General features: G+C 44.2%; 1 protein-coding gene and 1 long non-coding RNA gene across 2 annotated transcripts in view; both read right to left on the reverse strand.

The window, feature by feature from the left end:
• The window catches only part of PCSK1 (proprotein convertase subtilisin/kexin type 1), a 67,315-nt gene extending 54,943 nt beyond the window's left edge, over positions 1 to 12,372 (reverse strand). Inside the window, exon 1 of the mRNA XM_065599223.1 lies at positions 12,292 to 12,372. Within this exon, the coding sequence (XP_065455295.1) occupies positions 12,292 to 12,357 (66 nt within the window). The 5' untranslated portion in view covers positions 12,358 to 12,372. The remainder of the gene's footprint in view (positions 1 to 12,291) is intronic.
• A 4,282-nt stretch (positions 12,373 to 16,654) lies between these two features.
• Positions 16,655 to 26,679, reverse strand: LOC135984307 (uncharacterized). Its single transcript, XR_010602257.1, has 3 exons — positions 26,575 to 26,679; positions 22,723 to 22,810; positions 16,655 to 22,117 (listed from the first exon to the last, which is right to left on the reverse strand). It is a non-coding gene; the product is annotated as an uncharacterized LOC135984307 (long non-coding RNA).
• Between the last annotated feature and the right edge of the window lie 416 nt (positions 26,680 to 27,095).

Below are 27,095 nucleotides of genomic sequence, written 5' to 3' on the forward strand. Positions count from 1 at the left end.
TGCAAAATATTTTAAGAAGCCAAATAAATAAATATATTTATTTCTTATATACTGCTTTCCACTCATATATTTAGTAGTAAGGTCTTCTAAACCCCCACATAAAGGATAAGCAATATGTAATGGAAGAGGGAAGAGGTAGGGAGAAAAAATAAATGGAAAACAACTACACTTTGAGAGAAAAGTGAAAGGAAATGAAAAAAAAAAGTTACCAAAAAAACCCATCTTTAAGTAAACAAAAATGTTATTAACCATTTCAAGGATGTCTTCAATTTAAATAAATAAAAATATCAATGAAAAATGAAAATTTTCATTTTTTTGCAAAAGTTTTCAATTTGGATAAAGGGCATTTTTCAATGAAAAAAATTGTTTAAAAATATTTCCACCAGGTCTAATACAAATCTGTTAGATCTGTACAGATGCAGGGGAACATGAATGAGTTATCTTATGCAGATTGTTTTTACTACAGAACTGCAATCATCACATGGTAGTTCTGCTGTACTCCAATCATTACATGGTAGCACCCAGTCATCTATAACAACCACCTTTATTTGTCATCACGCTAAGGGTGGCTGGACATGTTAGTTTTCTCAATCAGTGGATGGAGTGAAGCTTGAATGTATTTCACTTCTATTTCCTATGATGTTGCTGTGTTTTCCATCTAGCTAAGCTCCTATATCATGCCTATGACCATTATATCTGACCACCATTTTGGTAGCTCCATTTCAATAAGTCTGAGGACTTGTTCATACGTAGGGTTGCACCAGTTTAACTATATGTGGATGAATTAAAGGTGTGAATTTAAACCAATTTATTTGAACTAGAGCAAACTCCTGTGTGGACATTCTAATTTTGGTTTAAACTGAACTTATTTTGGTTTGTTGATTAGAAACAGGTTTATACTAAACCAAAATAAGCCACAGAAAACTGAAATAAGGGTATGTCTACAGTACCCACTGGATCGGCAGGCAGAGATCAATCCAGCGGGGGGGCCGATTTATCACGTCTAGTCTAGTCTAGACTAGACGCGATAAATCGATCCCCGTGTGCTATCCCATCTACTCCTGTACTCCACCGCCGCAAGAGGCACAGGCGGAGTCAATGGGGGGAGCGGCAGCAGTCGATTCACCGCGGTGAAGACACCACAGTAAGTCAATCTAAGAATGTTGACTTCAGCTACGTTATTGATGTAAATGAAGTTGCGTAATGTAGATCAATCAACCCCACCCGCCCCAGTGTAGACCAGGCCTTAGAGTGTCCACACAGGAGTTTGCACTGGTATAGCTAAACCTGTGCAAGTCTGAATATAGGCAAGGCCTGCATGTGAACTTCACTCCTCCACGGGATGGTATTTCCATCTCCATGTATTATCCAAATTGTACTGTTAAGTAACACTTAGCAACATATAGCCTTCAATGAGTATATGTGTACTTTAATCTAAAAAGTCAAATGCTGATTTATATCAAATGATTAAAACCCATCTTGAAAATTACAGTAGTTTGAACTACTGAAGCATAACTGACTATTGGAGCACAGATTTTAAACACTTCTTGAGATAAGGTTTCAGCATTGGTAACCATTTATAGTTCTAAAAAAGCTATTCATGACAACTAGATTTGCTGATTAGATATATGCCAGATTACGCACAATAGATTACACTTCAGTGAGCACTACTGGTGATGCATGTAAATAGGAAATATTTTTACTGTGGCTTTTTTGTTGTGTGATAATCAAGGTAATATTTTTGAAAACTAGGCTTTTTTTGTTCTCAATATACAGTACTAACACTACAGAACTTTTCTATAGCAGTCCATGTAGGCTGGCATCCAGCCCTCAGACTAGCCTATAACTGATACTTCAGGGGAAAAAGAAAAAACCCATAATGCACCCGGTCAATTGTGCAATACTGTAAAATAAGGACAGGGAGAAATTTCTTCCTGATTCCTGTGGTGAGCAGTTTGTATCTTCACTATTTAATTATTACTTAATATTTGTAGTGAAGCAGTGTCCAGAGGCCCCAGTCAGGGACCAGGGCCCCACTGCACGAGGCAGTGTTGTTGTGCAGAGACCTATACGCTAAATTGTCCAATGTGACAAAAGTCCAACTCAACCTGTTACATAAAATAATTTATAAAAGTCAGCAACAGTTAAAGACAAAAAGACTGAATTAGTCCAAACAAGAATGCCTGCTGATACCATCCAAAGACTGTTATAAGATCATGACTTGTAAATAAAGGAGAATGGAATCAGAAATTAATGGACCAAAATTGGTATGTTCAAAGTTAGGCCTATCTGACCAAAATAATGAGGGAATGGGCTATTTCACCTCTTACCCACTTTTGAAGTCTTTAAAAAAGAGAGACTTTGGTGAGCGGATCAAATGGTGGAGTGTGGGTGGACTGAAAGGAGAAAGCTTTACAATCCACAATGTGGATGTCAGCATTTATCTCCATGACCATCTTTGGTACTAAATCCCACACGGTGATTGCAGGATGTGTGAAAAAGTATATCCTTTTATTACTTTAAAATGTACCTGCTTTAAATGTCACTGCCTGACTCATTCTGATACTGCATTATGAGGTAGCATAAAAGAGAGGGAATGATCAGTTTCCTTTTCAGATTAAATACAGTATCTCAGTTAACACTCTTATAACTCATCTTTTTCATGCTAAATAATCCTAGATTTTATTCTCTCCCATTATATGAAATGCTGCAGTGCCTCTAGCTATCTTCACTGAAAAGATCCAGAGAAGAAAGAACGGTTACTTACCTTCTGTAACTGTTGTTCTTCGAGATGTCTTGTTCACGTCCATTACACATTAGGTGTGCGCGCGCCGCGTGCACGGACGTCGGAAACTTTTTCCCTTAGTGGCTCCCGTCGGGCCGGTGGGGCCCCCACCTTCCCGCCAGAGGGGCGCCCCGCTCCAGGGTATATATATCCCTGCCGACCCGACCCCTCCAGTTCCTTCTTGCCGGAGACTCCAACAGAGGGGAAGGAGGGTGGGAAGTGTAATGGACGTGAACAACACATCTCGAAGAACAACAGTTACAGAAGGTAAGTAACCGTTCTTTCTTCTTCGAGTGATTGTTCACGTCCATTACACATTAGGTGATTCCCAAGCTTACCCTTGGAGGCGGGTAGGAGTCAAGGTACAACTGACTGTAACACAGCCCGGCCGACCCTCGCGTCCTCTCTGGTCTGATGATGGATCGCGTAGTGGGCTGTGAACGTGTGTATGGACGACCAGGTGGCTGCCTTACAGATCTCCTGGATCGGGACCTGCGCCAAGTAGGCCATTGAGGACGCTTGGGCTCTAGTCGAATGGGCCCGGATCTCCGGGGCCGGAACATTGGCGAGCTCATAACAAGTGCGTATACAATGCACAATCCATGCCGACAAGCGCTGTGTCGAGATAGGCAAGCCTTTCATACGTTCCGCAATCGCAATGAACAGCTGGGGTGTTCTGCGGAACGACCTGGTCCGTTCCAGGTAAAATGCCAACGCCCTTCGGACATCCAGGGTATGTAGGCTGCGGTGGTGAGGATCCGTATGGGGTTTTGGAAAAAACACCGGTAGGCAAATGTCTTGCCCCAGGTGAAACTGTGACACCACCTTTGGGAGGAATTTTGGGGTGCGGCCTAAGTTGCACCTTATCTTTATGGAACACCGTATAGGGTGGTTCCGACGAGAGGGCCCTCAATTCCGATACCCTTCTGGCTGACGTGATGGCCACGAGAAACGCCACCTTCCACGAGAGGTGCGTGAGCAAGTGGCCAGGGGCTCAAAGGGAGGACTCATGAGTCTATTTAGGACTAGGTTCAGAGACCACGTCGGAACCGGTGGACGTGAGTAGGGGAACACCCTTTCCAGCCCCTTGAGGAATCGGGCCACTGTGGGGTTGGAGAATACTGACACTCCCAACTCTCCCGGATGGAAAGCCGAAATAGCGGCTAAGTGAACTCTAATTGAGGCGGGCGCAAGCCCTTGATTCTTGAGGTGCAGTAAATAGTCCAAGATGGACGGAACCGAGGCCTGTAAAGGTTGTATGCGTTGAGGCTCACACCAGTGGGAGAACCTTTTCCACTTCGCCAGGTATGTTGCCCTTGTAGAGGGCTTCCTACTATTAAGGAGGATTTGCTGAACCTGGTGAGAGCACCTGTGTTCTGCATCGTTCAGCCAGAGAGATACCACGCCGTGAGATGAAGCGAAGACAGGTTCGGGTGGAGTAGGCGACCTCTGTCTTGTGTGACTAGGTCGCGATGGAGGGGAAGGGTGATTGGATCGGCTATGGACAGTTCCAGCAGGGACGTGAACCAATGCTGGCGAGGCCAGGCCGGGGCAATAAGTATGATCGTTGCCCTGTCCCTGCGGGTCTTGAGAAGAACCTTGTGTATAAGTGGAAATGGAGGGAAGGCATATTTTAGGCTCCCTCCCCATGGGATCATGAAAGCATCCGCTAATGATCCCGGGCTGAGGTTCTGGAACGAGCAGAACTGAGGGCATTGGTTGTTGTCCCTGGTGGCGAATAGATCCACCCGGGGAAAACCCCACCTCCGGAAGATCGAATGCAGGACATCTCCTCTCAGCGTCCATTCGTGCATTCGATAGGATCGGCTGAGGCGGTCTGCTAAGCCGTTTTGAATTCCCGGAAGATACGTCGCGATGAGGTGTATCGCATGGGCTATACAGAAGTTCCATAATTGGAGTGCCTCGTGACAGAGGGGAGAAGACCGGGACCCGCCCTGCTTGTTTATATAGAACATGGCGGTAGTGTTGTCCGTCAGGACTGCCACGCTGTGACTTTTTAGGAAGGCGTGGAAGGTCTGGCAGGCGAGGCGAACCGCTCTTAGCTCCTTCAGATTGATGTGAAGCAGCTTGTCATCTCTGGACCACAGCCCTTGGGTCCGCAGTTCCCCCAGGTGCGCCCCCCAGCCCATGTCTGATGCATCTGTCACTAACGTCAGAGTGGGTTGTGGGGCAGCGAAGGGGATCCCCTCGCATACCTGCTGGCGATCGAGCCACCAGCGTAGTGAGCTGAGTACCTGGTTCGGGATCGTGACTACTTGATCCAATGGGTCTCTGTTGGGGCGATGCGTGTGGGCGAACCACAACTGTAAAGGCCGGAGCCTCAGCCGGGCATGTCTGACCACGTGCGTGCAAGCTGCCATATGCCCCAGAAGCTGCATGCAACACCTTGCCGTTGTCGTGGGAAATTTTTGGACCGAGCTTACGGCCCCGTGAATTGACATGAACCGTGCCTCTGGTAAACTCGCTCGCGCGGTTACCGAGTCCAGGGTAGCACCTATGAAGTCCAGCCTCTGTGTGGGGACTAGCGTGGATTTCGGCACGTTGACCCGGAGGCCGAGCTTGTCGAACGTCTGCAATGCCAGCGTCACGTGGGATCGGACCTCGGCCTCCGACCTGCCCGCGAGTAGCCAATCGTCCAGGTACGGGAACACACGCATCCTTCTTTTTCGAAGGAAGGCTGCTACCACGGACATGCACTTCGTGAACACCCGTGGAGCTGACGCCAGGCCGAAGGGCAGGACAGTAAATTGGAAATGGCGCTGGCCGACGACGAAGCGCAGAAAACGCCTGTGGGCCGGATTGATTGCGATGTGAAAATAGGCATCTTTCATATCGAGGGCAGCATACCAATCCCCCGGATCCAGGGATGGGATAATAGTTCCAAGGGAGACCATACGGAAGCGCGCTTTGATCAGAAACCTGTTTAGATCACGCAGGTCCAAGATAGGACGGAGGCCCCCTTTCGCCTTGGGGATCAGGAAGTATCTGGAATAGAATCCTTTCCCCCTTAGGTACAGAGGGACCTCTTCTACTGCTCCTGCAGCGAGAAGGGTCTGTACCTCCTGTATGAGGAGTTGCTCGTGAGAAGGGTCCCTGAAGAGGGACGGGGAAGGGGGATGGCAGGGAGGGGGCGAGGAAAACTGGAGGGTATAGCCCGCCTTCACTGTGCGCAGGACCCAGCGGTCCGATGTTATGCGCGACCAGGCCCGGTAGAATTGGGACAGACGGTCCTTGAAACCCAAAGGAGGATCCAGTATATGAAGTGGTACGCTGTCCTCGGGCGTAGCTTCAAAAGCCTGGTTTATTTCCCGGCTGTGGCTTGCCCTGGCCGTGATTCTGGCCCTGGTTAGGCGTATTGTTACGTCTCCGCCTGTTATCCCTGCCTCGACGGCGATAAGGCTCGTGTCGGGGCCGAGGGTGGTAATGCCTTTGCGGCGGCTGGGGTTTGAAGGGCTTACGCTGCGTTACCGGCATGTGCATACCCAACGACTTAAGGGTCGCTCGTGAGTCCTTCAGGCTATGTAGCCTGGCGTCCGTCTGGTCGGAAAACAAGCCCGAACCTTCAAACGGGAGGTCCTGCAGCGTGGTCTGCACCTCCGGCGGGAGACCTGAAGCCTGCAACCACGCCGAACGCCTCATCACGACTCCCGACGCAATTGTTCTAGCCGCAGCGTCGGCTGAGTCCAGTGCGGCCTGTAAAGAGGTCTTGGCCACTGCCATTCCCTCATCCACCAGGGCCGTGAACTCCTGATGCGCGTCAGGTGGGAGGGAGTCCTTGAACTTGGCGACTGATGCCCAAGAGTTAAAATTGTGCCTGTTTAGAATCGCCTGCTGATTGGCGATCCTCAGTTGAAGGCCCCCTGATGAATAGACTTTCCTCCCGAATAGGTCCAATCTCTTAGCTTCCTTGCCCTTGGGGGCAGGAGCTTGCTGGCCATGCCGCTCCCTTTCGTTGACCGCCGAGACCACCAGCGAACAGGGGGATGGATGTAGAAAGAGGAAGTCAAACCCTCTAGATGGGGCGAAGTATTTCCTCTCCACGCCTTTTGCAGTTGGCGCACTGGAGGCCGGTGTTTGCCACACCATCTTATAGTTGGACTGTACTGTCAGTATAATCGGGAGAGCTACTCTGGAGGGGCCCTCTGGGCTCAGGATATCGACCATGGGGTCGTCCTGCTCTATGGTCTCCTCCGCTTGCAAGCCCAGATTGAGGGCTACCCGGCGAAGCAGGTCTTGGTGTGCCCGATGGTCAATCGGGGGAGGGCCGGACACCAGTGTGCCCGCTACCGCCTCATCTGGCGAGGAGGAAGAGGTCGGGGCCTTCTGCCCATCCTCATTGTCCTGCAATCCGGCATCAGCCAATTGCTCCTCTGCAGCCTGACCCGCCGCGTGGGATTGGGACGGTACCGTACTCAGTGCCGAGTCCACTCCTTCCCGCTCCGGTGGTCTAGAGACCGTTGCCTCCCTATACGATGGCGGACGGTGCCGCGGGGAGCGGGATCGGTACCGGGATGGCCCGGATCTCGAGGCTCCCGATGGGGGCCCTTGTTGGTGGTAGGCCCAGGGTGTCCAGAATGGCCATTGGCTCGGCTGGCCCCATTGTGACTGACCGTAGTCCCTGCTGGCTTGTGACCTATGGGCATACCCGCCGTATCGGTCTGAGTCAGTCCCCGAGACCACGGACGGTGACCTGGAAGGCCACGGTGGAGCCGTGGGACGGTGCCGGTCCGGTCTTGGGGAGTAGCGCCTCCGCGACCAGGACCTAGAATGGCGCCTCGTCGACCTGGACCTGGAACGGTACCGGAGATTGCGGGACCGGGAACGGCTACGGCTGGTCGGCCTCGGGTAACGAGCCGCCGATGTTTCGCGGTGCCGACTCGTGCTCGGTTGCTGAGTCGGTGCCGACCGTTTGTTGAAGCCCGACTGCTGCGGTGCTTCTTGCGCCGGGGGCAACCGGGAGTCCACCGAGGCGGAGCTCGACCGGGACCGGTCCCTGGAACGGTGCCGAGACGGCGACCGTGGTGGGCGCACCATCGCCGGCTTGCCTCTGCGCGGCAGCATAGGTGGGGCGCCTTCAGCGCGTGCCGGGGCCTCGACGGACAAGGCAATGAGGTCCTTAGCTGCCTCAAACGTGTCCGGAGTGGAGGGCTGTTCCACAAGTTCCTCCAGCCCTTCATCCTCGCTCGACGCGCTCATCCCGGGGCTCGACGGGCCCTTCGGCGCCGGAGCCACTACCGGGGTCCGTGATGAGGCCGTGTCGGCCTTAGGGGCACTCGAGGTCTTTACCGGTGCCGCCTTCTTGTGCGGGGAGCGACCTCGGGCCTTAGGTTGGCCCTTCGCTTTCGCCGGTGAAGACGATCGGCGTCGTGCACTTCCCCGCTGGGTCGGTGCCGCGGTCTTCGGGTGACACGCCGGCGCCGGTTTCCGCACCGAAGCCGGGGCGCTCCGCACGGAGGCAGACGGTGCCGTCGAAGTGGAGGGCTGTAACGCCGTCTCCATGAGCAGCTGCTTAAGGCGAAAGTCCCTCTCTTTTTTAGTTCTGGGCTTAAAGGCCTTGCAGATTTTGCAGCGCTCCTTCTGGTGAGCCTCCCCCAGGCAACGAAGACACGAAGCGTGGGGGTCGCTCAATGGCATAGGCCTGCGGCACGTGGCACAGGCCTTAAAACCCTGGGCGTGTGGCATACCCCACCGCCCGGGGCCGGTGCCGGGGCTGAACAAACAACCCCAGCAGGAACTTTAAGTACTCTAATGAGCCGTTAACTACAGGTTAAACACTACTAACTGATAACTGCTAGATAACTCTAATGTGCTAAGGGACACTCTCAGACGAGAGACAGAGTTGTTCCAACGCCGCCACGGACAGTAAGAAGGAACTGGAGGGGTCGGGTCGGCAGGGATATATATACCCTGGAGCGGGGCGCCGCTCTGGCGGGAAGGTGGGGGCCCCGCCGGCCCGCCGGGAGCCGCTAAGGGAAAAAGTTTCCGACGTCCGTGCACGCGGCGCGCGCACACCTAATGTGTAATGGACGTGAACAATCACTCGAAGAAGAACAATCTTAGCTATATAGCATCTTTCTTGAGGTAAACCATCAAAAGCATAGCACAGTTCTCTGAGGGTCTGATCCTAAGAGGCAAACAAAATGGAACACAGTTCTCTACAGGATCAATCTCTTTATTCCAGTGGAAGTTGAAGGCACTCGACCCCTTCCTGGATGCTGGTGCTCAGCTCTTGGAAAAATCATATCTGCCAGGGAACTCATTCAACTACACTATGCATAGAAAACAAACGCAAAGGCTAAACAACGTCAAAGCACATTGATTTAAAGCGTCAAACAAATGTTTGTGAACAATCTTTTCAGTATTCTTCTAGCAGTAGCCACCACCACATTTATTAATTATCCCTAGAACCTCTTTCAGAAGATGTGCTTCTGACAGTGTTGCTGCAGTATCTGGAAATATACCAATGAAAATATTCCCCTTTCCTTGAATATATATACAGCTGTTTAATAAACCCTCTCCTATCTGAAATAGGCTATGATGGACAGTGTGTTTTTCTAGGCTGATTTCCACCCATTATCTCTTTTGCATTTTGTTCAACAAAAAGAGAATGTTTGCTGTCTGTGATATGTTTGAACAGGACTCCATATACAGGTTTATTTAGTTAAATTAAAAGATGACGCCTAATTCAGATACAAGAAGGCTCTTACATTTAACTTCTCACTGATCAAATAGTCTAGTTTTGCATTTTAATGTCAGAATCTCCAAAAAACAATTTAATGACATTTCCATGAATAATTTTTGCTGTTTTTTGACAAGAAGAGCAACAGCAGCTTTCAGTTTCCTTTGTATTTTTATATAATCACTATGAAGTCATGTTGCTAGGCAGAAACAAAAATCAATACAGAAGTCAAGCCATATCAGCTCATCTCTGAATCACTGTGGACATTTTGCTTTCTCCTCTCCTCTTTTTTTTTTTTTTTTAAAGACTCTTCCCTACTAAAATGTGAGTATAGCAAATCTAGCTCAATGCCATTTACATTACTTACAATATATTGCATTCCACATTCATTTCTCTATTACCATACAATTATTTCCTGCATATATTACATGAATAAGAGTATGCAGTATTGTTGTAGCCATGTTGTTCCTGGGATATTAAAGAGACAATGCAGGTGAGTTAATATCTTTCATTGGACCAACTTTTGTTGGTGAGAGAGAGAGACAAACTTTTGAGCTTACATAGAGCTGAAGAAGAGCTCTGTGTAAGCTTGAAAGCTTGTCTCTCTCATGAATAGTAGTTAGGGTGACCAGATAGCAAGTATGAAAAATCGGGATGGGGGGTGAGAGGTAATAGGTGCCTATATAAGAAAAAGCTCCATATATCGGGACTGTCCCTATAAAATCAGGACATCTGGACATTGGGAGAAAACTATACAGGCAACCTCCAATCTTAACTGAGCAATTCAAAGTATCTCCGGTCATATTGCATACAATTCTGCTGCACCTTTAGTCGAAAGCTCCTTCCACTAAGCAATCAACTTTTATAGACTCTTTAGTGGTCACCTAAAGGGAAACCATTATCTTGAAAATCACATTGCCATCTAAAAATGTGTACCAGTTACTGTTGCAAGAACCGCATAAAATATAAGCAAAAAAGAGATTATAGCAAATATTTTTCTCTGGTTTTCATTTTGTTTACCAAGTGCATTTGACAGCATTTTGTGAATAGGAAATTTTCCTGTTGATGGGAAGTCACATTTCCTGTCTCATGCACTAAAGCAGGAAGACATCATTCTCTTGTACAGATCTTAGGAAGCTCTTATGCACTTTCTTCTCTAGGCCCTGCATGAAAGCATTTAGCAGTAACAGCAGCAGCAAAACTGAACCTGAAGAGGAAGCAGGTAGATGTGCACAGAGAGGAAAGGGGGATCATGTTTGGTGGTATTAATTGTGTTTGGCACTCATCCAAAAAAACCTCTTGATTTTAAAAATCTCAGATTTTGGCAATTGGACAGTTTCAGAACATTCAAGTTGTCAGTGTCCCTTTAGAACAGATTCCATTGTTTATATTGCCATCCATATGTAAAGCAACTCTTCAGAATCTCATTGTAAAGTATGGGCAATAGAAAAGATCAAATTAGATATGTGGATACTGAAATAGCTACACTTATATCTACACTCAAAATCCTTGCCAAGTTGTGGTATAATTTCTAGAACCACTTCTGATGCCTGAGACAGCTTTACTTTTGAGAATAACATCACAGAGCCAACAAATTACTGCTTTTTGCACTGTAATGTTGTTCTGGTGGTACTCTCTTCCAGAATTGGCATTTCATAGATTGGCTTCAGAAAGCAGGCTATGTAAAGGGCAGGGATATGAAAATGCTAGTCCTTCCTACAGGTTGAAGGGCATGTTTCCCTTTAGAGACCCCAAACTCACCTCTGAATACTAACAACGTCTCTAGACAAAATTCAGCATCATATAATTTCACAGGCTCTCCTTTGCTTGCAGCAAAGGCTGTTATTGTGGTTACAGAAAAAGTTAGGAATCAGGAAGATCCTTTGTGGGATTTTGAGCTGAGCACATTTTGTCTTCTGAGTAGTAATTTAATTTCCCCACTTCTCAGTCAAACTGGAAACTTTGGTATAAAAGTGGGATCTGGCTGAGGCCCGATGGTTTAGATTTAAATTGGGGCTTGGAGTTCTAATCCTCTCTTGGTGTCCAGCTCCTTCTTCCCTCCCATAGTTATCAATGCCCTTCCTTCCACTGACCCTCCAATATTTCCTTGAGTCACTTCCAATTCCCCAAGCACCTCCGCTCTGCCACACCACATACACACCTTTGAAGATCCACTCACAGGGCTCAGATCATACAGGAAAATCTGTGGTATAGGTGAGTATTGAACCCGAGTCTCTGGCTAGCATCCTAACCACTGGACTGTTCTTCCTCTTCGTCAGATGAAGAAGAAAAGGGACAATAGGAATGCTTTTGAATATCTGACATGTAGCTACAGAATCTGAATTGCATAATATTCATCCTCTTTGTAATGGGATATTTGGTTTTCATGTACACCTCTGTAAGATCATCACACACACACACACACACACACACACACATATCTAACATACATTTTCTACTACCATACCAGCCACTCCTTGCAGAAGGCAGGTTTATTTCTTAAAACTGAAAATTCCTTCCCAATACTTGTGAAAAAAATATAACCTTGTTATAGACAGCAGTCTTAATGCCCAAGACAGAAATAGTAGCAGGTGACACAGCGGATCTAGCACAGCTCAGCTTTCATTGGATTAAAACAATGATTAATTCATGAGCTTTATGCCTAAAAGTTATTTTAGAGGCAGCATGAGCACTGAGTGATTGGAAATTCCCAAATAGATACCAGTGCCTAGCAGTGTGAGTAAGTGCACACCCACAGGACCACATATTTGTTTGCACTATCACACTACATATGACACGTACTTACCCAAGGTTTTGGAGACTGGAGCGGGTGGGTAAAAATAAGCAGCTGAGCCCAGAACAACCAAGTCATTATTTTGACTTGTGAACGTTTCACATCAAAGGAGAGCTCTAAGAACAGAGAAATAGGAAGTCTATGAAAACAGCTCTGTGAGTAGAGAAATAGCATTCAGAGACAGGAAATTTGTATGAGCTTTTTCTCTTTGAAACAGAAGGGAGGAGGAGGCCCTTAATTGCACCAGGAACAGGGCAAAGTGCCAGAGATATTCAAATGAACATGCAAGGATTCAGCTCTACGGTCTCTATTGCTTGCCGTACCCCACCCTTATATATATGCACACATGCATGCACAGAGAGAGAGAGAGAGAGAGAGAGAGAGCGCTGTATGGGATTTTCTGTGCAGCTGATTGAGTATCTTGGTGATAGTCTCACAATATGATTATTGTAACCCCCCAGCCTTACTGTTGCTGTCCAATCAGGCAGTGGCCTTCCTTCCTCTGCTTTCTAGTAGCTCCAGTTCCACCTCCTTGGAGATTTCCGGGGGCACTGGGTGGCTCCTTCTCCAGCTTCCTTTTTCTGCAGGCCAAGAGGTCTGGACACTGCTCCTCAAAATCCACATAGTTGCACCAGTGAAAAATGGAGCCTTTCTTGCATGTTTAGGTTCCATAACACCAATGAACAGATCCTACAGAGTTCAATACCTGTAATCTCATGAACTGCAACCTACAATGGTGATGAAGCTCTGGATATAAATCTTATTACTACAGCTAGCAGGGATTCTCCTTTAGCTCAAGAGTTTGGAACAGAAGGAGGATATCATAAAATCTATGGAGCCATGGTATGCAGTATAGTTGGTCACCGTGATATCTATTCGTCCAAAAATCCTTACACTACACATTTTGGAGATGTACAACTTCCTCTGGAGTACAGGCTGTTGTCTTGTCATGAAGCTAGCCTTTTCCTTCATCTCCTCCTTAAATGAAGAGATTTAGTAAGAGGCAGTGAATCAGGTTAAGGATCTTGGTATCCAAGTGAAAGCCATGCTTAATATGTAGGATTTTTTTAGTTGTGCAGCGGAGCTCTTCTTTATCTGTGATATGCTCATAACAGCATGTTTTGAATGCAGTAGAATATTTGTTCACTGGTTGGAATGATCATATGTCATTCTCTGTATTCCTTCCATTGGCTTCCAAGTGCCTGACAGAAGGTTAGTGCTGTTGTTTTTTAATGTAGACTTATGCTCTATTTGAGATCTCCACCCTACACTTTGCCCTGCTAAATACCTAGGCTCAGAGACCACCCCATTTTAGGAATCTGATTGTTACATCTTAGGTCAACAGGCGATTACTCCTTTTCTGTGATAAGGGCTTAAAGAGTGAACTACATTCCTCTTTGATATTCACCTCAGTCAATCTCTCTCCAGTTACAAAGAACACCTTCAGACTTTTTATTTCCAAGGTATTTTTCACTATCAGGCATGTATTTATTACCCTCCTTTCTTCTACATTTTTATCACCCTCTTCTTTTTATAGTGAATCTCTTCAATTGGTTTCATTCATTTGAAATTTTAATGAGGCTGGCGGGAGGGGGGACCTTAATCATGTTTTCACTGAATTTTAATTTTGTTGTGATGCTCTGAGGCTTCCAGAGCGCTTTTGTGAAGATGTGAAGAGAAAAGCTTTATCATTAAAATGATTATTTTCCAAGCTGACTTAGAGATTAGTGTTAGACTGGCTTTGCATATAGCCATTTGTCAATGTCCAGCCCTGGCACTAGGCTTCCCTCTATCTTTTGACTTGAGCAAACAAACAACACCTATGATATTACCAAAACAATGGAAATCCCCAAACCTGCCAGCAGTAAAAGAATGATTAAAAGAAATCTCACAGTGTTGCAAAAGTGAAAATAAAAGATTTCCATCACACTTTTGAAGCAACTTGGGCACTCTTCAGGGTTTGCATTAGAAAAACCAAGCTATGAACCATGAACCTGTTATTCGGAAATATGGCAGAACACTTTGAAAGCTGTGAAGAACATAGATGGGTACAAATAGTCCTAATTTGTTTTTTCAACGGGAATTTTGTTAAACTTATCGCACTTAGATACAGACTCTGCTCTTAGTCAATGGAACATTTCCCTTCCCTGAGCAACTTACACCTTCAGATCTCTAGAGCAATGCATCTAAAAACTATATTGATAACTGTATTCTATATTTCTGTAAAGCATAATACGTAGGCCTTTTACTAAAACGAAATTCCCACAAAAGTCACTGGGAGCTTTGCCTGAGTAAGGAATGTAGGATTGAGTCTCTCACTTATACTCTCAGAAGACCAGAAAACAAAAAGAATTATCGACGGGTAGCAATCGATTTATCCGGGATCGATATATCATGTCTCGTTAAGATGCGATATATTGATCCCCAAACACGCTCACGGTCGACTCCGGAACTCCACTAGAGCGAGCGGCGGTAGCGCAGTCGACGGGGGAGCCGCGGCCGTCGATCCCGCGCCGTGTGGACCCCAGGTAATTCGTAGCTGAAGTTGCGTATCTTGGATCGATTCCCCCCCCCCCCAGTGTAGACCAGCCCAAAGGAGGCAAAGTTGGTCTAAAACTTCTTTTTTATAAGAGTAACAATCTATAACTATTTCAGATTGCAGGTCCTTCTCTGCATTCCTTCTCTTTTGAATGAGAGTTTTGGGTATCTGAAGAATGCAGAAGCTGGCTCTATGTCTTCATTTTCCTTAGAAATAATGTCCACTTACCTGAATATTCCACAATGAGACCATGGTGGCACTTAGACCTCAATTCAGTAAAGCACTTAAGGGCATGTTCTTAAGTGTTTTGTGAAAATAGGGCCTAAGTTTTGGATAAAGAAAGGAAGGAAAATTATTTTGATTTACTGGAGTAAATAAAATAATGAAACAAAAAATATAATATTTTGAAGTACATTCTAATACTTAAATATGTTATCCTGAGATAGTAATAAGTAATAATTATAATACCTTGCTCTTTTATAGCACTTTACAAAGGAGGTCATTATCATTATCCCCATTTTACAATATGGGGAAACTGAGACACATGGATGGGTACCCCCAGGTTATCCAATGGAAGAGTTGGGAATACAAGCCAGGACTCCTGAGTTCCAGTCCCATGCTCTCTTCAGATGTTGGTATAAGTTGTTTTTGAAGAGTGCTTTGTGTCCCTGAGACTTAGTTTTAAATCAATTCCTGAGCACTGAAATAACTTATTTAAAATGTTGTTCATCTTTCTTTTTTAAAATGCATTATAAGGCAATGCAAATTGGGAAGGTTGACATGGATGAGATGATTTAATAGTAATCATCAATATTTAGCATTCTGCTAGCTTCCTTTTACTCCAGTGCACTTTGCAAATATTAATATTAATTTTATTGAATGCAAGTTCCATGTTTCTTTTGATTCAGGTAGACTTTTTCATCACTAATTTCTGTGATTTCCTGAAAACTTCTTTAGGGTTGCAAAAAAATCCAAAAATGTGAGAGAGGAGGGGTACCCAGTACCATCATTCGCTTTGAGGAAAGCACATGCACATCATTCTAGTGGGAAAATGAAAATGGATTAAATCTACCACTTAAAACGTATCCATTTGTTTAATAAATATAAGGGAAAATGTGATCCTGAAAATAGGGACAAAATTCTAGGAATTGCACCTTGATTGAGATGGAAATTGAGATGGGAATTTGGCCCATTATGTTTAAATATGTAACATGCTAATTTAATTAGATAAGAGCTGGGTGTGAATACCAAGGCTTGTACATTTCTAGATAAAGCAAGCTTCCTTAATGACAGTTTTCTTTACTGTGTTATTCTCAGGGCCAAATTCTGATGCTTGTGCACAGCCCAAATAATTGAGTCTGTGCACTGGAGAACTATGCAGGAGGTAGCAGAGATACCATACTCTTCCCTCATACCAATCGGGCAGGCTGCTAAAGCACTCACTCCCCATGGCAACTACCACAGCTTCAGGGCTACAGTACCATGTGTGACCTATTACATGATCTACAAGTTTGGGCAAATGGATCCATATAATAGTGGCCCACTGATTATTTCACAATGGCTAGTGTTACAGAATGAGTCACACACACTGTGCTCTCTCATGGAGACTTCTTATTTGTTCCTTCTTTGTTTCCTTTGATCGAAATGATAATCAAGATTAAATTTATGAAAGAACAACATTGATGTAGCTGGGTGGGTTTGAACTTAAGTTAATTTGTTAGGGAGAAAGAGGATAAGACGATCCCATGAAGAAACATGAAATTAATAAACAAAAAAAAAACCCCATAGACCAGTTCCTTATGTCAAAACTTTTATATGGTTATTTATTTTCAGACCTTCCATTTAAACAAGTTGTTAGGTGTAGTGGTCTAAGTTCTACTGAAAACATTACTGTTGTTTAGCCTGCACTTTTTGGGAAAGCAAGGGGAATGCTGTATTTGCTGCTGCAGTATGCCAGTCAGGAATTTCTGATGACACTTTGCTATTGGAGTTTCCTTTTAGAGAAGGAAAATTCTGTCTTTATTTTTTTCCTCATTTTTCCTGTGACACCAGATTGTCATGAAAAATTCAACATACATTCTCCTTTCTCCTGTGACCTTAACAGAGAACATACAGAGCTCTGAGCTCTCGTTGGCATTTTCAACGAAGTCTTCCGCTCCAGACTGTCTACTGGCTTTTGTAAATAGCAATGACGTGTTTAAAGTTTAAAAAAAATATGACAGTTAGTGCTGTGTGCTAATAACTTTTAGAGAAATGTCAGCTGCTCGGTGTTCAGTGTATCTTATCCAGTATTTGTCAAATACTTAACATTTCACCTCAGATCATCGACGTGTTGGGAGGTGTCACATTTTCATGGTAACAGCATCTGTATATCCCCTCCATTGTCCACCAAAGGCACCCACTTAAAGTTTCTGGCTCCAACCTGTCAACTCTTTGTTGCAAACCCGCAACTTACTCACTGCTGACCAGAGTTTTTCCAGGCTGGATGGTTCCCTTTGTACATTGTGATATCCTCAGTAAGCCAGAGTGCATAAAGCTCAGCATCTGTGCTTTGCTTTCTCTTTGAAGGCTACAAACAGTGCATTTGCCAACAGTTACAAGTCACCACACACCTCTTTATAAGCAAAACATGTATTCTTAAAGTAAAAGTATTACACAGAAAACATATTAAAAACAATACTAATTCCTATACACATGCTAGGAGCTTGTCAGATGTCACACATCAGTCTTAAGGGGGCCTAATAGGTCAATTCCTTCCAACCCTTCTGTAAGGATTGGGGCTCACCCTTAGGCAGAACGTCCTGCTTGTTTGCTGGATCAGAAAGAAGGCCCTGAGTCAGTTTAAAATCCTTTATCCAAAAGTCCTTTCTTTGTCTGTTGGTCTCTGGAGGATCTAGTTTGAACTAGTACATGCAAACCTCTCCAGGAAGTGGTGCCTCTCTGGTTGGGTTAGAACTAGCTGATTTGCCTTAACCACCACCCACTATTTTTAGTTTTTGGAGGAGCTGTGGTAGCCCTCCCCCATGTGATAGAACAAAATCATACATAAACCATTCCTTTAAAACAATGGACCCCAAAGATACTGCGTGGGATAACCTTATTTGTCACAGGAGGAACTGTGGCCTTATGGGCTAAACCACAGCATGGCAGACTGTCCTAGACATGAGAAAGTACAATTGCCACTGAAAGCCATAATGGGGGAAGAGTGCGTTCTGAGGGGCCATAACTCCAGCTTCTATGAAGATAGCTTTTTATATTGCACTTGTCACCACAGTATAGCTAAGCCAATCTCCTCTCTCTCTCTCTCTCTCACACACACATACACCTTTCACCACAGTATCTGGGCCGAACCTCCCCTTCCCCCCCACACCCCACCTTCTTTGGTATAACACACCTGCTAGAGCAGTGGTTCTCAAACCTTTGTATTGGTGATTCCTTTCACACAGAAAGCCTCTGAGTGCAACCCCCCTTATAAATTAAAAACACTTATTTTTATATTTAGCACTATTATAAATGCTGGAGGTGAAGTGGGGCTTGGGTGGAGGCTGACAGCTCATGACCCCCCATGTAATAACCTCATGACCCCCTGAGGGGTCCCGACCCCCCAGTTTGAGAACCACTGTGGCTAGAGTAACTCTCCTGTGAAGCCCCAAGAGGGAAAATAGATGGATTCTTCCAAGTCTGTAGGCCTACAAACTCTTTTCTTTTTCTACCTTAAAGAAGACATGCATGTTAGTGGGAGGCATCCCTTATCACTAGTCATGGGGCAATGGGTATAGAGGCCCTCATCCTATGCCAATCATGGGAGAGTTATTGGAGAGGCTGCCCCATCCTCATGAGCAAACTCCTTGGCAAAGGAGTTCTTGCCCTTCATCACCACTTTTCAGGGGTGAGTCTTCATCTCTCTGTCAGGAACACAGCTAGATGTATGTCAGTGAGAGATCAATATATTTGGGTCAACTCCATGACCCTTTAAAAACTCCACACTGCCTCACTGACATGCAGAACAAGAACACTGTTTCCTGACGTGAGCACCTGTAGTCTGTTCATTTTCACTATGCTGTTTTGTATCAGATCACAGCTAGGTCCCTCCAAACAGTAGCAATAGTCAGAGTCGGTCAATCTACTTGGGAACAGGTAGGCTAGAAAAATTTTAATCTCTCCAGATTTACATTTTGTGTCTCCATGGCATTTCATGTCATGGATCAGCCATAGAAAAGGATGTATTGAGTATTCTCATTTTAATATTATTTTGCCCCTTTCATACTCTGCAGTAGCCCTCAGTTCCCTAGTTGTTTCTCCTATGTACAAAAATAGTCTCATATTTTGTTCTAATAAAGCTCCCTCCCAAGCTGAAACCCATTTTAAGAGACTAGTAGCTATTTTATCTTTACTATTAAAAGGTATATATTAAAAAAAATCTTTTACCCTCGGGGTGAAATCCTGGCCGCACTGAAATCAACGGAAAAACAGCCACTGACTTCAGTGGGACTAGGATTTCACCCTAAATATTTGATTTTCTATATAATTTATCTCTCTGCTATTCCATGTTTTTTCCTACATGGTTCCTGGGAGAGAGGTACCAACTCATTTTGATTAAGAAGTATTTCTTTTAATCTTTGTAACCTCTCTCCTACTAATTGCAGCTGGCTCATTGTCTTCTCGATTAAAAGTCAGCCCTGGGGTTGATTCCCTGGCCCGCTCCCTCCTTGCAAGAGCTGGGAACCTTGCAATCAAGGTTTGGTATTTGTATCCCTTCTCTTAATCCAGCAGGCTGACTTGGATAGTCTGATTAATTCTGTGCACAGAGGATGCTCATTTTGCAAGATTCCTATCAGTGAACTAAAGACAGCTCACAGAATCCTTTATGCTAACATGATAGCCGACCGTTCCTAGCATAACAGATTCTGACTGCTGCAGTTACCTCTGGTTTTCTGATTAAAAAAAAAGAAGAAGAGAGCCTGCATATTAAATACTTACTATTTTTTAGCACCAATGTCAACATATTTCTGAATCTTCATCAAGAATGGGGGAGAGGAGTTGTGGCCAGATTGAGGGTGGAATCCTAGCCCTACTGAAGTCAATGGGAGTTTGGTCTTCAGTGGGCCAGGATTTCACCCACTGTTTTCACTCTAGTAGAACTCCCATTGAAATCAGTGGGCGCCTTGTCTGAGTAACGATGACAGGATCAGAGCCTTGGAGAAAGGCTGAATGGATGTGGGGGATCTAGAATGATATTAGATCAAGCTGAAGTGAATGATCCTAGGATTACATTAGGAGTGGAGTAAAATAAAATAAAGATCAAGGCAATAGAGACCAAGGCACTTACTAAAAATTATTGGCCTGATTCCTATGGTTTTTACACCTGGTATTTTTCTGCAACTCTGCTGATTTTAATGGATTCAATTTTGATTTAAGTCAGTGTACGAGAGAGGAGAATCAAGCAATGTTTGTTTTAATGGTGGTTCTATTGGTGATGGCTGAAAGATTTTGATCTAGTATGTGGAGATTTGCAGTTGACTTTCACTTGGAGAAAATATCTTAACTGTTCTTACTCAAATGAATATTGAAGATTTGAGGGTTAGTTGGAGGGGCAGGGAGTATGCAGCACATCCCCGTGCATTTGGGCAAGAAATTAAATATCCACTTCAGAACAGCATTTTTCTCCCTCATTGTCTGTCTTTGGAGTAGCACTAGTCAGGCCAGATGGCTCATGGCTCATTGTCTGGTACAGGGTTATTAAAAACAGAACAATTTACTTGAAATGTACATGAAAGTGCAAGATTTACATATAACCCTAATTGTTAAGCAACATATTCAAAATAAATCACTTTCACTGAAGAGAGAATGACACTTAGTATTCAGAATATAGTGTCTGAATACATTGAATAAATTGTATGTGCCAAAGGATTTGCGTATTGCCTGACTATAAGAGTCACTCAGACAAACCACCATGGAAACTACCAAGACATCTTCAGGATATTTCCAGAATACAAAATGTCCTATCTCTGTTGGGCTTTGGAAGCTGTTTGAGAACAAACTCTGTTTTCAGAGAGGAAGGATGATCTTGGGGTTCAGACACCAGACTGGATTCAGGAACTTCGTTTGATTCCTGGTTCTGCCACATACTTCCTATGTGACCTTTAGCAACACACTTCATCTTTCTGTGCCTCAGTCCCCCATCTATCAAATGGAGATAGTCATACTTCCTTTTTCCTACCCTTTGTCTGTCTTGTCTATTTCAATTTTAAGCTCTTCAGCACAGAGGCTGTCTCTTACCATGTGGTCTGTACAGTGCCAAATACAATGGGGCCCCAGACTCATTTGGGGTTTTTAGATTCAATGATATTACAAATAATGAACTGCAATTTAAACACAGTTCCAGCTAAATGTAGATAGGCTGGAGCGTGATTTTAAACTAATTTTCATAAACAATTTGATCCCATCCACAACAGCCAGCCAGATCAGGTTTGAAATTAGTTTAGTTAGAATCATATTTAAATTCCTGTCTGCAGTCGATTTTGAACTCAGATTACACTTTTTATTGGGATGTGATTTTGGTAAAGGTGTATCTTAGAATTTTCCACCCCGCAGAGAGGGCACAGATTAAAATGCAGTTAAATTAACCCTTACCAGTTACGTGGTTGAAATACACAGCAACAAGCTGCACATTTAATTATTGCCACTGTGCACAATCACAGAAATGGTTTGCACAAATTGTGTACCCGTCTAGTTTGGAACTCTGAGTCACAATTTTTAGAACTCTTTATAAACATTAAGGAAGTAAGAATGATTATCCCTATTTTGCAGAGGGAAAATCAGGCAGAGTGATTTAGGACAAAGACCTCACATTTGCATGTCAGTGTCGTGACTCACAGGCCTCAAATCCAGGTCCATAGGAGCAGCCAAGCTTCACCTTCCAACCTGCTGACAACTGCTGACCCAGGACCTAGCCCCAGTTTGAGGCTCCTCCCCAGATGTCCAATTGGTGGAGTCCCTGAGAAGCCGATTGGCCCATTGGCACTACTTAAGCCAGCAGTAGGAACAGGAAGCTGGCTGAACAACTGGGATTCAGCCTGTTCTGGAGTGTATGCCTCCTGCTCCCCTGGCTTGACTTCCTGGCATCCTGACCTGGCTTGGCTCCTGACTTCTGATTTGTGGTTCTAATCTCCAGTTTGTCTCCTACCTCTGACCTGCTGGTATCCTGACCCAGCTGACTTGTGACTGGACTCCGGCTGTAACCACTTGGTCTGACCGCCCATGACCAGGCCTTGACAGTCAGTGACTTCTTCTGTGTCTCTGAAAATTAGACAGCTTAATTAGGTAACAAAATATGAAATTAGGGGTAAAATTTTCAAAAGTGCTTACATGACTTAGGACCCTAATTAACACAGACTTTCCCACCCTAAATCCCAATATTACTCTAGGTGCCTAACTGATGGCACCCAAATGTGAAAATTTTGGCCCTGTTATCTTTTTCTACTGAATCATCTGACCCTGGATTCATCACATTCAATTTTGGAATTCTGGTTAAAGATGTCACCTAAAAGTATTTCATATTTTTACTTGTTATGATATCTTTAACATAATTTAAATTAAGAGTTGGTGTGTAGATTTATGAATATATTTATTATAGCTTTGATCTTGTGAGTTGTTAAGGGTCTCATTCAAGGGGCTAAGGAATTGAAAGAAAGTCAAAGAAAATAATAATCATGGTTGTTTGAATGACTTGGACAAAATATTAGCATATTTCTTTGTCTTTCTTGCCAGCCATTTTTATGCCTGCATTTTAATAACAGCCACCTACTGAAGATTTGTATATGCTATTTCAGTTATTTTCTTGGTCACCATCGTGATATAATCTCCTTCCATAGCAATTTAATTAGCAGAGTGAAAGGACTGACCTTTCTCAAGATTTTATTTTCCATCATGCTAAAAATATCCATCTGGATATGTCAATATGATCTTTGATGCACACAGCACGCTGATACACTGTGGAGAGGAGAGAAGCATTTGAGAAAAAAGTATTTTAAACAGATTGCAAACTGTATCACTAACTTTCACTTGAAATGGGCAATATTAGTGCAAATGTCTGTGGTAAGAAAAAGGCTCTTCAACAATAATAAATAATACCTAGCTCTTGTATATCATTTTCCACCAGTAAATCTAAAGTATCATTATCCCCCATTTTACAGATAGGGAAACTGAGGCACAGAGCAATGACGTGATTTGCCAAAGGTTATCCAAGAAGCCAGTGCTAGACGTGGGAATAGAACCTCAGAATCCTGAGTTTCAGGCCCGTGCTTGATCCCCTCGTCCCTACTGCAATACGGACCCCTTCATTTAGCCTCAATTTTCATTCTTGGCTGGCCCACAAAGGCTTCATCTACTTCATCTTAAATAAATATATTGGACAGTTGGCTGCAAATTCTGAAAGCCATCCATGCCTAAATGCATGTGCCCAGTTTAGGCACACAACTCTCACCTGAGCAAATGCAAATCAGAGCTGCTTGTGTGCATGTAAGCAAGGATTTGCGCACTTAGGGCTCACACATCTTTGATAATGCCGGGCTAGAAATTCTTGTTCTTTTACCTGACATAAAGTTCCAGGAATGACCTTTTTGCCTCACACAATTTCACAACAACATAAGAATTGCACTCCGTAGGTTTATATTTGAATGGTTAGGTTGGATTTGATTTAAGGCCATAAAAACAAGATTTCAGGATTCACTGAAACATAAGGACTTTTTTTTTAATAGTATTCTGGGGGGGATGAGTGGGGTATCAGTATCTCTCCTCTTTTATTAAGCTCTCTAGCTGAAGCTCATTTACCAGGATTTCTCTCTCACCCACTAACCTGAAAAACTGCTTTGCTTCTGCCTCTGATCCAGGCTGTTTTCTAGGTCTCCTCTAACCTTCTCTAACCTCTGACATTGTTCCATGCTCTTTCCTTCACATCTAGGCCTCCTTGCACCTTCTGAAACTGTAAACCCTGCAACTCTATCATTTTCACAGGAATGGTAACTATGATACTCATCAGATTTGGTAATTTGAGAAAGATTGTAGCTGAAACAGAATATCACAGCTCAGGCCAATCTTTAGTGCAAGTATGTTCTTATCACATTGTTGGAGTATCACATACAGAGCGTTTTCAATTCAAACTAGGATGTGAATGTATGCTGCGTCTTTGTAAACGTAAGCGCATATTATACCATATGCTCAAATTCTTTTTAGAGTGGGCACAGCAGGCTAACTATTCCAAGCAAAACACTCTCCAGGTTGACTGGCAAGCCTCCTGGAGAAGTCCTTCCTATTAACCTAGCCCTCATGGGGAAAAAATTAGAAAAGCACTTCCAGGCTTCTTCCGAAGGCTGTTGTTGCTAACTGCCACTGGGGATCAAAGATCAACCAACATGCATAATCCTGGAGAAGAGTCTGGCCAATTTGTGTCCATCTTTTCAGTACATTTCTAATATTAGAAAGAACACAGCTTGAAATAGTACTTGGAAATAATGAAGCTTTGTTAGAAAATATACAGGACGTGTATCTCTTAGGTATAACGCTGTCTGCCCTTTCTCAAATCATTTTAACATTTTAGGTGAAAGCCAAATAGTTATGTTAAAGCTATTTACAGTCTGGACAAATGCTAAATATAGATGGCTTACTGATGGTCAGTTGCTATCTCAAAAGCTGTTGTATTTTTATGTTAGGTTGCTTAGTGTTTAATGATGACAAGTGGAATATACTTTGCCACGAACAAGGAAAAAAAATCTACTCTTTTGTTCATAGCATTTTAAATTATTTTTGAATGACAGTAGCACTTAGAAGCCACACTCAGTCAGGGCCCCATTGTGCTAGGCACTGTACAGACATAACAGAAATGACAGTCCCTGCCCCAAAAAGCTTGCCGTCTTAAGGCTGGTCTTATTCTCTTTTACACTAAGGCCACTTTACATAACTCTGGCAATGTAAAAGCACATTAAAGTGGGTAAAATTTACATTAAGGCCTCATTACAACTCCTTAGCAGTGTAAAATTGCCCTAGTGTAAGTGATAATCTGGCCCATGGTCTCAAACCTACAACTGTATCTGCACAAGCATATCCTGACACTAATCCCCATTCAAATCAACAAGACCCAGGGCAGCTTATTTAGAGTGCAATAACACTCAGAGTGCTCAGTAACAAACACAAAGAAGGACAGCATACCAAAGAACTTACAGTATTGAAAATGTAAGCGAAACAGATGTTGATTGGCTTATTGGGAGGAAGCATGATGTAGTGGTTAGGTCACCGAACCTGGAACTTGGGAGACCTAGATTCAGTTCTTGGCTTTAACATGCACTCTCTGTGTGTGCTTGGGCTAGTCACTTGAGGGACCCTGTTCCGTATGTGTAAAATGGGGAAAATATTTCTTTACCTGACATGCTTTTGCCAGGATAAAATCTACCAGTGATTGTGAGGTGCTCAAACACTGTGGTGATGAGGACCATAGAAATACCTAGATAGCTAGATGGATTATGCACATTGGAAATATGCATAATCCTGCTTCTCCCCCCTCCCTCCAGTGCTTGTGCCGCCATACAGCTGAACAGTGCAAGCCTGGGAGGGAGGGGTGAGGAGGAGGAATGCGACATGCTGGGGAAGAGGCGGGGCCAGGACGGGGATTTGGGGAGGGATCCAATGGGGCAGTGAGGGGGCAGGGCTGGGGGCGGGGCCAGGGCGGGGATTTGGGGACGGATCCAATGGGGCAGTGAGGGGGCGGGGCTGGGGGCAGGGATTTGGGGGGATCCAATGGGGCAGGGAGGGGGTGGAGTTGGGGCGGGGGGGGGCGTGAGACAGTTCGCATCCCAGCGTGGGGCCCCGTACATGCTAAAGCTGGCCCTGGGCACAGCCACCCACAGCTCCTGGCCAATGGGAGCTGCGGGAAGTGGCAGCCAGCACATCCCTGCAGCCCAGTGTGGTTTCTGTGTTGGCTGTTCAGTAATTCTTAACAAAGCTTCCATCCATTCAAAATGATATTACTATTGATTGTTATCTGCACCATATCTAAAAGGTATTCTAAGCACCTCACGGGAGGGATAGCTAGGGTATGTGGCCCAAAAACTTAGTCTAGAATGTTGACAGGACAAGCAAGGGTTGGCACAAACATGAGGCTAATAGGATTGGGATGGCAAGGTTGTATCAATAAGGTCATGCAGAAACTAATTTTGTGTATTCCTAGTGATCAAGATGTTTTACATTTAAAATCAGAATTTAAAATAATTTTTAATTAGATTACTTTGTCCTATTGAATTCATGGCATCTTACAATCCTGAAAGATTCCCAAAAGCATTTTTGCAAGCTTCAGATATGTTATTTAATTCACCCACAACAGAAATGAAGCAACTTCTGGAGTGGAATGCAGCTGCTGTTTATTCTGCACATAGCAGCACTACACAGTTTAGGACAGGAAGCGAAGAACATATGAAGTTAAAACTGCAGCAGGATTTCAGGTAAGCAGGATATAGTTGCCCAGCCTGGAATCTGACTAAGACACTGCATGTAACAACCCTACTGTTGCAAAAAGTACCATGGGAATTTTGATAATCACAAATAGTCAAAATTGCCTTCCAGTGAGTGAACTCTGTTTTGTTGGTTTCTCAACCCAACTCAAATATATCAAAGCAAGCAAACTACATCTAACTTCAATCCTCTGGGGTGACTGCAATACATTGGCCCTAATAGACACATCAGTGGTTTCCGCACTTGTGTCTTACATGAATTGCACAGGGTTCTATTCATTTTCAACAATTGTTCTCCCCAGGCAGCCACTTGCACTGAAGTCCAGACAACCCTGAGGGAAATGAAAAGGAGAGGAACAGGTAAAATGTCTTATTTTCCACAGCTGGTTTCAGATGATCCCCTAGAGCATGAAGCTATACAGCCACATATAGAAGGGGAAAGAATCCCTTCTCCATATAAAATTTTCAGGAATCTTCCAATACCCATTATATTCCTATAGTCAGTTACATCTGGATATGTTTGAGGGCTCATTCTTTCCAAATTTCTACATTTCCTCTGTCCCAACAGGAAAAAGGAAATCTATAACTTGTATAGAGGGAATGGCGTGTCACAGGATTCTTCTGTGAATATCCCAAAGCTATATAGAAAGTTTAGCGGTCTCTGCTCACCCAAAATAGAAATATCTGCTGCTTGTCCAAATTTCAGTTTTGTGCCATGTCTTTCAGATTATCATATCCTCGTTTCTTTCCATGGACATTGCCTTATCACTGACTGT

This window comes from Chrysemys picta, chromosome 6 (genome assembly GCF_011386835.1).
Source record: "Chrysemys picta bellii isolate R12L10 chromosome 6, ASM1138683v2, whole genome shotgun sequence".
In the NCBI taxonomy this organism is placed as follows: domain Eukaryota; kingdom Metazoa; phylum Chordata; order Testudines; family Emydidae; genus Chrysemys; species Chrysemys picta.